The sequence below is a fragment of the Elephantulus edwardii genome, unplaced genomic scaffold, assembly GCF_000299155.1.
Source record: "Elephantulus edwardii isolate Elephantulus edwardi_28Jun2011 unplaced genomic scaffold, EleEdw1.0 scaffold00041, whole genome shotgun sequence".
In the NCBI taxonomy this organism is placed as follows: Eukaryota; Metazoa; Chordata; class Mammalia; order Macroscelidea; family Macroscelididae; genus Elephantulus; species Elephantulus edwardii.
In genome coordinates this window covers 7,689,309-7,701,449 of record NW_006399791.1, presented here as the reverse complement: position 1 = coordinate 7,701,449, position 12,141 = coordinate 7,689,309, and the positions used below count along the sequence as shown (strand labels likewise).

The following is a 12,141-nucleotide window of genomic DNA, read 5'->3' as shown; positions in this document are numbered from 1 at the left end:
CTGGCACAGGAGATTGCCACGCCTTCTCCGGCGGAACATCTTTTGGATTCGAACCACGTTCCTTCTATATTGCAGCACAGCTTCTTGTCACTAAGCCACCAGAGCTCGAGTATGTGAGGGTCAAGACCTCTCCGTCATTGAGGTTGTCAGGACAAAGTGAATCATTCCACTAGGAATTATAAATCAGCTGATCCAAAACTAGGGAGCTCAGGTGGCTTTAGTGGTAAGGAGATGTGCTGCCAACTCAAAGACAGGCGGTTCAAATCTACCCAGGGCTCCCCCAGAGAATGATGGGCAATCTTCTGTTAAATTTACAGCCTCTGAAAACCTGCTGGACTTCCGGGCTGGTTTCAACTTCACAGCACACAACAACAAACCAATACAGTTGCCAATAGGACAGAGCAGGGAGCTGTGGTGGCCCAGTCTGCCGCTGACCCAATGCCAGGTGCTTCCCAGGCGGCTGGAATCCATCAGGGGCTCCATCGCAGAAAGGTGAGCGGTCTCCAGCCGTGCAGCTTACAGAACCTTTGGAGAGCCAGCCGTGAGTTGATTACAATTCAGTGGTAATAATGAGTTTTGCTTTGAGAACTAGGGCATATACAACTGAGGGTGTACATTTTTACTGAAGCAGGTTGCCTTAGCTTTCTTTGACCATAGTGAACTAATGGGTCGAAAGTTGAGTTAGAAGAGAGAGAGGTGGAAAAATGAGTTAGCAGCCAAGTGTGTAACTACTGTGGCTCGAGGGCTCCTTGAAGTGACAAACGGTAGAGAATTGTGTGTGATGGTTGATGGGGGAGGATTCTCCTTCATCTTTGGCTCTTCCCACTCCCGCCCTGTTTCTGTAGTTCAAAAAGGGGATCCCCTTGGTTCTCCTTTTACCAAAGTTGAATCAGGAAGCCAACGATCCAGTTCCGCTCAGTGAGCGGGACCTTCAATCGTGTACAAGTCACAGAACCTCTAGGTCTCGGTTTCTCTACCTCTGGAGGAATAGCCATTTCCTCTTACCTCAAGGCATGTTTTTAAGAAAGGCTGTCCCTTGGAGAAGGACATCATACATAGAAAGGTGGATGGACAGTGAAAGAAAGGAAGATCCCTGACAAGATGGACTGGCATGGTCACTGCAGCAGTGGGCTCAAGGATGTCAGAGGTAACAAGAATTGTCACAGGATAGGGCAGAGTTCAGATCTGTGTTTCTATGGGTTGTACTTGACTCCTAATAACAACATTAAATGACTGTACATGCAAATGAGAACAGAAATAAATGAAAGTGCTTTAAAACAAGTAAAATAAAATTCAGAAAACAAACTCAAACTCAACTACCATGAGATCTGAACTAATTTATAGCTGACCCTCCAGTGGGTTTTCAGAGGCTGTAAAAAGCTTGGGAAGAGATTGCCCATCTTTCTCCTGCGGTGAGGGTGGTGGATTTGAACCACTTGAGATGTCTGGCCTTTGGTTTAATAGCATATCACCCTTTGGACTAGGCCACCAGAGTTCCCTAAACAGGCGAAAAGGAAATATAATTCATAACCAATTAGGCCCCTCAGCCCAGTTTGGTTAAGCAAAAATACAAACCCCATTATATGTTGTAAGCATTTTATAGTTTACAAAACAACTAGGTAGATGTGATTTTGTATCATCATCAGAAGAGCAGAGTGAGGTGGCCCGTTTCCTCACTTTGTTGCTAAGCAGCTTGACTCTCTGCTTCAGTAACCCCAGTGGCCAAGCAGGCGGGCCGCAGCTCAACCTTAGAGTAGCCTGACATTCCTTCTGCCTCTGGTAGTGCCTCATCACTGTCCTTGGAGAATGGACACCACAGTGTGAGAAGTGTAGAGAAAGGGCCAGTCGGTAACAGGCTGGGTGTGCAGGAGACGTGTGGACTTCTGTCCCCACGCAGACAGACCTGGGCCATCCCGTTCAGGCTGTCCCTGAAGTCTGACAGACTGACCTTCCTCCCTCTTCCTCTCATCCCAGGGGGAACGGTGTCCTGCTGGAAGGAGAACTGGTGGATGTTTCTCGGCACAGCATCTTGGATGCCCATGGCAGGAAGGTGAGGATGCTTCTTGGGTTACACCTCAGGGCACGGGCTTCACTGTCCCTGTCCTAGCCTCTGCCAGTGTCAAGGACCTGGGATTGAGCTCTTTCCTGGAGGGGCTCACAGGACTGTGAGAGATGGGTCAGAAGAGCAGCAAATGGAGCAGCTGAGTGGAAGGGATTTGTTATATCCATGCAGTGCAATGGGTAGACAGGTGGGAGTGTGTAGACTCTTGACAGAAGAGCCTGGGTCGTAGACCAACCAGCCTTGAACCTCACATAATGGTGTATTTGGGCTGGACTGGGAGCATGAGAGCCTGAAGGGGTGCAGTGGGTGGTAAGGACTAAGCATGTGTGTGATCAGAGGAGGCCCGCACGGGACAGATTTCACAGGGTAGGGAGCCATGCTGTGGAGACAGGAAGGTCAGGATAGATGGCATTTCATTCTGTGAGGCAAGGGTCCAGACCCCTGACCTCTGGCCTGGTGGTTTCCACTGCCCCAAGGGGGCAGATGAAGTCCAAGCAGGTTGCAGCTGTGTGGATGCAGGGTCAGCAGTGACCTTCCTCTTCCTGAGGATGAGCTGTGTTCCTAGGAAATTGTGTGCACCTTTAACTTTTGGGATTGAATTACTGTGAATGTGCTGCTGGAGGCGGTCGTTCAGAGCCTTGGAAAGTGGCAGAGCTCTTGGCAGTTCACTTGCCTTATAAAATCACTGTTTCTGGCTTGATACCGTCCTCGCTCCCGCATGGTCTCTTGGAATCCTTACAGGTTCGTGTTGCCTCTGTATTAGAGAATTTAGGAGGGCCTAGGCGAGCTATGCTCCAGGTGACACGTATGTTGGAAGAGGCAGCGTGGCTGTCCTAGTCCAGGCTCCTTTTGAGCTCCTTTTCCATGCTGCCCTGGCTGCATCCTCCTCTGCTTTATGCTATCTGGGGTCCTTCGTGCTATGCACTTGGGTTGTAGTTCTGTGTATGTAGCTTCTGGCTGTGTGGAGGAGGCCTTTGGGTTGGCCTACTATGGACTTCCAGCATGATTCATGCATCAGGTGCTCTGTCAAACACACAAACGAATAAATGAGTGAGTGGATATTTGAATGAGGGGTATCTACCCAGTTTGAATATCTTCAGGGACTGAGGTGAGATTCTGGGGTCTAGGTAAAATCTAGGAGGGCTACAAACCCCAAAGCAGTAGTGTATTACGGTGGGAGCCGGGGAGGCAGCCCTTCAGTCTCGCTCTCTCTCCGACAACAGGAACGCTACTACGTGTTGTATGTCCAGCCCAGTCGCATCCATCACCGCACATTCGACCCTAAAGGAAATGAAATTGAACCCAACTTCAGTAATACCAAGAAGGTGAACACGGGCTTCCTCATGTCATCATACAGTACGTATTCTCTGTCCTTCCTTCTTCTGGGCCCTCCCAACCAGTATGGCCTGGCCTCCCTTGTCTCTTGACTCCAGGATTGACTCATGTCATGTTATCAGGAGGGACTAGTCCCTCGGGAAGCAGGCCGTGCTTGGCTGCAACAGTGAACTCAAGTGTAGCAGCAGCTGTGAGGCTGGCAGGACCAGGCAGTGTTTCCATGTACATGATGCCTGTGGCCTGCAACCTACTTGACAGCACCTAACAACAGCAAGAGCTCCTGTGGTCCCACGAGCCAGCAGCCTGCAATCTGACCGGATGATTGGGGTTCGTTAGCACCTGTGAGTCAGGAGAAGGCCCCTGTCTGGTGCCTGACCTATGGATTTGGGACTTGCCAGCCTCGTGAGCCAGGCCCTGGAGATAAACTTCCCTCTCTCTGTTTCTATATATACACTTCACTGTTTTTACTCCTCTGTAGAATCCGTCTAAGACAAATGGTGCAGAGTCCAGGCCAGGCTCCCAGAAACCTCCATCTCTCTGGCCCCTGGGCCCTCCCTACTGATTCTTCTTCCTGACTTTGCATGTAGAGGGTGCTCTCTGCTGTCTGTCCTGTATAAGGAATTTTTAAGTTGAAATGAGAATCCATCTGTCCATCCATCATTTTATTCTTGTTTTCACTTGCTCTTCATTTTCTGAACACTTAATGAGTATCTGCCATGAACCGGGCCATGTACCTCAGCCTGTGGTTAGAGGGCGAACAAACCCATTACTTGAATTCAGGATGCTCTCAGTCTGGTTGAGGAAATGGAGGAGCTGTGATTGTGGTCATTGTGACTATGTGCAGCTCTGGATCTGACAGATCTGGCCAGGGAGGCTGACTGGAGGGGGAACACCACTGAATCCTGAAAGGAATCAAATGGGGTACTATGGCTAGGGAAGGTGTTTCAGAGAGGACAGCGTGCCCAAGGCATTCTGGGGATGGAAAGGGTCCATGGTCCAGGTGAAGAGAAGCCATGCAAGTGAGCAGAGCTGGGATGCACAGGGCCGGAAAGGGACCGAGAGTCAGAACTTCAGCTGAGAATACAGGAGAGCTTATTAGTGAACAATTTTAAGTCAGGAGTTAACAGATTAGATTGATCTAAAAAAAAAATCCCCTGGGGGAAATGAGTAGACTGGAGATGAGGAGTCTTGTTATGAAGCTGTTAAGTCAGGGAGTATAAAAAAAAATGTGCCAATTGGTCCATGTGTGCCAGGGTAGGACTGTACCCCACAGGTTTTTCAATGGCTAATGTTTTGGAAGCAAGTAAAGCCTTTCTTCCAAAGTGCCTTTGATGTTGTTGTAGTTGTGGGCCTTTGAATCAGAATCAACTCATGGCTGACCCTCCAATGGATTTGCAAAGGGAGTGAATCGCACTAGAGGAGAATGTTCATCATCCCCTCTGCAGAGCACTTCGCACATTCAAACTGCGTGCGTTTCAGATCACAGCACAGCTTCTCACCATGAGGCCACCAGAGCCATTAGGTGATTTCAAACTGCCAACCTTTTGGTTGACAGCTTTGCACCACCAAGGAACTTTAGGAGGAGATGAAGGGGCCTGACTTTCCAGTGGGGCTGGAAAGACTGGATCGGCTAAAAATGGAAGAGGGACACAGGGCTCAGTGTTTTACGGGCTCTGAGGAAAGAATATGGGAGGAGTTGGGGATGACACCAGAGCTTGGGTGTGGAAGGAGGCTTTGGGGGATGGAGGAAAAAGAGGAGCAGGTCTGGGGTGAAGGGTTCTGTTTAGAACACACTAAGTTGGAGGTCCACTGACACTTGCAGGTAGGGGTAGATGACCACTGGTGAGAGGGAGGTACGGTTCTAACACTTGGAGTGATCTGGGCTGCTCACAGGTGTTTGGGAGTAACCAGCCCATGAGTAATATTGAAGCCAGGAGAAAAAAAGAAGTGGGCTTAGGAGGTTGTCTTGGGAGGCAGCAACAGGAAGAACAGGACAGAGGAAGGGGCCCTTTCAGGGTGGGAGGAGGAAGAGTAGAGAGTCCTAGGGAAGTGGGGAGAGTGTGACACCTCTGACACCCAGTAAAGGGGAACAGGAGTGAAGAGGCAACAGAGGGGTCAGGTGATGCTCAGCACCTGGAAAAAGCTGAGACCATGTGGCCTCCAAGTGGTTTTAGCAATTACAAACTTGCTGGTGACTATGATGTGGGAAGGGTTGAGGAAAGTGGAGTAGTGGATGAAGAACAGAATGTTGGGAAGTGTTGAAAGATGGGGGCAGGAAGAAGGAAAGACAAGTTCCAAGGAGAAGAGGGAGGGTAGGATCAGAAATCCAGACAGAGAAAGGAGCTTGAGGCAGGAGGAGGATACCACCACCTCCTCCTCAGAGACAGGAGAGAAGAGATTGGATGATGTTACAGGCAGAGTTGACAGGTAGGAGGTGCTAGGGAAGAGTTCTCTTGCAAAGTAAGAGGTCAGGTGGCTTGTAAGGTGGCGTGGTATGGACAAGGTGGAGAATCAAAGAGAAAGGAGCAGTGGGAGGTGGCCTTGTCCTGGCTGAGGCTATAGACTATGAATGGAACATAAACTAGCCTCTGTGGGCTGACCAGGATATCCTCTGGCAGCACCTGCTCATCTTGTGTTGATGTAAAGAATATAGCCTGTTGATTGACTTTGGGTTGCTGGGCTGAAATGTGGCTAGCACACTTTGGTGAAGTGTAGGGCCTCAGGGTGGCTCCCTGGAGAAGGAGGCACCGTATCCTATCCAAGGTTTGCATGGTGATAAAATGAAGGGTGTTAAATCCTGAATTAATGAGCTCAGTCAGAGCCAGGGTCAGGGGACCGCAGAGGGGCTAGGGAGCCCCAGCGTGTGGTGGTTTTGAATCCTGCCTCCTCCACTGACTTGTGTGATCTTAAAAGTCTTAACTGTAGGCGTTGGTTTTGCAGCTCTAAAATGGGAATAATGAACAAGTATTAGCACTCCCTGAGATTTACTGGTCGGATGCTGTGCTTGCTTTTTATATATCATTTCATTTTCACCTCCTATTAGTCCTATCAGATAGAACCATTTTATCTTTATTTTCAGGCATAGAGAACTTAAGGAATTTGTCCAAGGTTACACAGCTTGTAAACAATGGAAATCAGATTCACACTGTTGTTAGGTGCCGTCAAGTTGAGTACAACTCACAGCGACCCTGTGAACAACATATCAGAACCCTGCCTTCACCTCTGCCAGCATCACAGTCTCAGGCCATAACTCCTGCTGTGAAGTTTGTTGAATGCTCCAAGAATGGATTTTCAAAGGCTTACCTTACAATGACTGAGGGTTAAATGAGGCAACACATGAAGAACACACAGCCCTCTTCTGTTCACAAAAGGCTTTCTGTTGAAACAGGAGACCAAGAATAGGAGGAAGATACGGAATGTGTGGCTGATGGCTTCTGTGACAGCCGTCTCCTTCGCAGACATGGACCTAGAGAACTAGATAGTGCTTGGCTACTGAAGACTAATCAAAGAGTCTATAGAAAAATCCTCACATGAAGAGGGGAAAATGCAGAACAGAATTTGACATTTTCTTGGACTCCAGACTTTTTGGAGTCAGGAAGGCTAGATTAACTCCTGAAATAGTTTTAAAACCTTAACTCAAAGATACTCTTGAAATCCTAAAACCAAAGGTTCATTTAACTAGTGCACAATATTTGCCTTGTACATTGTATTACGCTCTTTTAAAATCTCTGTATACAAGATCAAATTAACAACAGCAACTCGGAAGATTAGGAAACTCAGAGGGCAGGGAGTTTATGTTAACGGAGAGGAAGAGTCTAAAAGGGGGAGTGAGAATGGTTTCACAGCTTGAAGAATTCAATCAGTGTCATGGAATTGCACAGGTAGAAATGGGGTGTGTTCTGCTGTTTATCTTCTCAACAGTAACAGAAAGTAAATATGTCTAAAAAAAAGACTTCATAATGAGTGTTGTTAGGTGTCATTGAGTGGGTTACAATTCATAACGACCCAGTGAACAACAGATCGGAACCTTACCCTATACTGCACCATCTTCAACATCTCTGCTGTGCTTAAGCACCCTATTGCAGTTACTGCAACAGTCCAGCCAGGTGAGGGTCTTCTCTTTTGCTGACCATCTGTCTTTTTCAGCTTGATTTTTTTTTTCTGAGGACTAGCCACTGCCGATACTATGCCTAAAATACATGAGACAGAGTTTCACCATCCTTGCCTCTAAGAAGCACCCTGGTTGCACTTGCTCCATAGATTTATTTGTTCTTTTGACAGTCTAAAGGATATTCAGTATTGTTTTATAGCATCACAACTCAAAGGCATCAATTCTTTTTTCTGTCATCTTTATTCATTTTCTAACTTTCAGATGCATGTGGAGCAATTGACGAGACCATGGCTTGGCTCAGGTGTACCCTAGTCTTAAAACTGACATCCTTGCTCGTTAGCATGTTAAAGAGTTCTTTGTAAGTTCTTGCTATTAAATCAGTAGTAACCCTCTTGTGCTGTGTCCTGCAGAAGTGGAAGCCAAAGGGGACACCGATAGGCTCACTGTTGAGGAGCTGAAGGGGCTGGTCAATAAGCCGGAGCTGCTTGCACTGACAGAGAACCTGACTCCAGACCAGGCCGTGGCATTCTGGATGCCAGAGGCAGAGATGGAGGCCATGGAGCTCGAACTGGGGTGCGGGATCCGACTGAAAACCCGGGGTGATGGCCCCTTTCTGGGTGAGGAGTGCAGCCCCTTCTGGCATATTTTGCTCTGTGACATGCGAGGTTGCCCTTTCCTGTTTCTGAGGCTCCCCGCCTCCTCTCCTGCTCAGAGGTCATGGGAACTGGATGGTCTGGGCTCATTGAGGACATGATTCCTTGAGAGTTAGTCCTAAATCCCTGCATGGGTGCCCTGGCATCCTTAGCCTGACATTGGAGCCTAGGGTGCTGCCAAATCCTGTGGTGCCTGGGAGTGACCCTATAACCTGGAACCTCAGGTGAACCCACCTAGGCTAACTTACCACACCGTGGCCTACAGGAAACAGCAACTTAACACAGTCTTTTGGGAGGGCAGTCCCACCAGACTGGAATCAGACTTGCCATCTTTCCACCTTAGGAAGGGAAGCCTTTCAACTTCTTCCGTTCTTTCAGATTCATTAGCCAAACTTGAGGCTGGAACAGTGACCAAGTGTAATTTCGCTGGTGATAGAAAGACAGGCGCCTCATGGATGGACAACATCATGGCCCAGAAGTCGTCAGGAGGAGCCACAGCAGAAGTCCGGGAGCAGGGGGACGGAGCTGAGGACGAGGAGTGGGTAAGTCAGGCAGAGAGCTTTGGGCCTGGTGCTGGAGCAGGCCTGGGTTTGGCTGGGTTTTCTGTCTCTTGTAGCTGAGAGTAGGATGAGGAAAGGAATGCAAGAGACACCTTTAGTGGTGGCCTTTTGGGGGGATTCTTGAGAATATGTTGTTGTTTTGTACCCTTGAGTCAGACAGAACCAACCCATATCTGACCCTCTAGCAAGTTTTCAGAGGCAGTTAATCACACGGGAGGGGATTGCCCATCCTTCTATGGAGCAGCTGGTGGATTGCAACAGTGTGCCTTCAGGATTACAGCGCAGCTTCTTATCACTAGGTCACCAGTACTGAGAATATGTTAGCCCTTCAGGAAAACTCCTGCAAGTCACACAGGGCCACCACCAGTCCTGCTGTTACAGAAATAGCATAAGTGGATACTTGAAAGATCTGAAGTTTATGTTGTCACAGTTGCGAAACCTATACTTGGACCAAGAGGCAGTCGTCAGAACAGAGCAGGGTAACATAACACTGCATGGTTCAAAATTGGGAAGGGTGTACACCAGGAATGTGTCTTGTCTCCATATCTTTTCAACCTGTATGCAGAGCAGATTGTCCGGGAGGCTGGGCTCTATGAGGAGAAGTGTGGCATCAGGATTGGTGGAAGATCTATTAACAGTCTGCGATATGCAGATGACACAGCCTTGCCTGCTGAAACCGAGGAGGACCTCATGCACTGCTGCAGAGGGTCAAGGACTGCAGCCTTCAATATGGACTGAGGCTCAATGTCAAGAAGACAAAGGTTCTCACCACTGGACCAATTGGTAGCATCAGGATGGATGGCGAAGAGATTGAGATTGTTCACAGCTTCAGTTTGTTTGGCTCCACGGTCAACACTCTTGGCACCAGCAGTCAGGAAATCAAAAGACGTATTGCGATGGGAAAGTCTGCTGTTAGTGACCTCTCTAAAGTACTCAAGAGCAATGGTGCCTCTCTGGAGACTAAGGTGCATCTGATACAGGCCATGGTCTTTGCAATCGCTTGTTATGCATCAGAGAGTTGGACAATGACTAGGGAGGATAGAAGGAGAATTGATGCCTTTGAGCTGTGGTGCTGGAGAAGAGTATTGAATGTACCATGGACTGCCAAGAAAACAAACAGATTCATCCTGGAGAGGGTTAAACCAAGCTATTCCTTGGAGGCAAGGATTCTGGGGCTTCGTCTGACATACTTTGGGCATGTTGCAAGGAGGGACAGGTCCTTGGAGAGGGACATCATGCTTGGGAGGGTGGAGGGACGGCGCAAGAGGGGAAGACCCTCTATGAGATGGATTGATTCAGTGACTGGGGTAATTGAGATGGGTGTGTCAGAGGCAATGCGATTGGCACAGGATAGAGCAGGGTTTAGGGCTGTTGTACATAGGGTCGCTATGAGTCACAAATGATTCGACAGCACATAACAACTCATGGAGGGGAGCTCTGGTGGCCGCTAGTGGTCGGAAGTTGCACTGCAATCCTAAAGGCTCATGGTTTGAATCCCTCAGCTGCTTGGAGGAAGAAGGATGGGCTATCTCCTCCCCTGTAATTTAGTTCCTCTGAACTAAATTATGAACTAGTTATGAGTTCTGACTCAATGGCACAAAGCAACAGCTGTCGATTCCTCCTGTGAGGAACTTTATTAGTTTCCAGGGCCCAACGACATTCTTTGATATCTTTGTCTCTGTGTATCTTCTGGTCCTTTTGTAACTCAGAAATAATTAAGTTTAGGATCCACCCTCCACAGGTGTGGTCTCACTGACATTTTGAACAAAAGGAAAATGGGTCACATTCAGATTCAGGGGATAAAATTTGCCTCATAACAACCTAGGACTTTCAAAAAAAAGTTATTTTTAAAATATAAATATATATGTACATACATTTTACTGCTCATATTAAATTGCTACAGTTTTGCTTCTGCTTTTCTGGTATTTTCTGCTGTTCCTCTTCCTTCTAGGTCACTGGTATTTCACTGTTACTTTTTAACTGGGTGAACTTTTACTGTTACCTTTTAAAAGTGAAGCCTTCCTTTTCAGAAACATGAGGCAATAAAGCTCTAATCATGGTGGATCTGACCCATGTATGTCTACCTTTGTACAACAAAGACTCTTAAAATTGGGAGAGGGGGACAAAGAGGTACAGAGGAGAGCTGTTGTTGTTATGTGCCGTCGAGTCACCTGTGACCTATAGCAACCCTGTGTACGTCAGCTCTGAAGCCTCCTCTCTCCTGAGCCAGTCTCACTGATTCCAACACACCAGCCCCCATTAGAGGTGGACATTTGGAGAGCTAAGTGTCTCCAAACATTTGCACTTCAGTAGAGAATCAGATGGGCAGAACTTTGCCCAAGGGTAATGTTCGGAAGGAAGGAAGGCTTAGGCTAGAAGGATTCACAGAAATGAGAATCACAGGAAGGAAGTGGGAAGAGTGATGTACAATGCCAGCAATGTAATTCATATCATAAAACAAAATGTGTGTGAGTCATTGGGGAGCTCTGGAGGCCTAGTGGCAAGAAGCTGCGCTGCAATCCTGAAGACACACAGTTCAAGGCCAGCAGCTGCTTCATGGAAGAAAGATGCACAATCTCCTCCTGGCTCTGCGGTACACAGCAACAACATCCTGAGTCATTGAATAGAATACCAGTTTGCTCTATAAACTTTCACTCAAATCACCATTAAAAAACCTCCCAAACAGAAATGTCTACTTTAAGTGATTACCTTACTCATATTGATCAGTAGAAGAGTGGAATGAGTACTTGTCTTGTCCTTTGCTCCGGGTTTCTTGTCCAAAGTGGCTGGGAAGTGTCTGTCTTGATCTTGACTAGTTTCCTCTGGGTCAGCTCCCTAATTTATCATCAGGTTACTTGGAGGCCTAGATGGCGAAGCTTCATCATACTTTGGACAGGTTGCTAGGAGATGCTATTCCTTAGAAAGGGGTATCATTCCTGGAAAGACAGTCAGTGAAGGAGAGGAAGACCCTCAACCAGATGGACTGACACAGTGACTGCAGCAGTGGGCTCGAGTGTGTCAGAGATGATGGGGATGGCACAGGGTAGGGCAGGGTTCAGATCTGGTTTTCATAGGGTCATTGTGAGTCATAGCCGACGACCCGTAACAACAACAGCCTATTCACTGTGGCATTTGTTTCTTGAAGTATGTTTCACTCAAGAGATTTGAATCAGTTCTCAGCGGCTCCAAATGGAACATTTAAAAGATTTTTTTAACAGAAAAATGGGCTGTTTACCTAGGTGACGAAGATGATTTTTTGCCAGAGAAGGCAGAGGCAGCTGAGCAGAATCTGGATTCCCTTTTAACTGAGAGTCACACTGGTAATGCGTGAGCGGACCTTGTTTGCCCACGTAGGTGGGTGTTTTACTGAATACTCTCTGTTCATGTCTCCTGACCCCTTGATTTCTCCAGGATGACTGA

General features: G+C 47.7%; 1 protein-coding gene across 1 annotated transcript in view; it reads left to right on the top strand.

Moving 5' to 3' along the window:
* The window catches only part of LOC102843909 (arpin-like), a 21,554-nt gene extending 9,413 nt beyond the window's left edge, over positions 1-12,141 (top strand). Inside the window, exons 2-6 of the mRNA XM_006885219.1 lie at positions 1,975-2,050; positions 3,286-3,418; positions 7,919-8,125; positions 8,540-8,703; positions 12,133-12,141. Coding sequence (XP_006885281.1) covers positions 1,975-2,050; positions 3,286-3,418; positions 7,919-8,125; positions 8,540-8,703; positions 12,133-12,141 — 589 coding nt within the window. The remainder of the gene's footprint in view (positions 1-1,974; positions 2,051-3,285; positions 3,419-7,918; positions 8,126-8,539; positions 8,704-12,132) is intronic.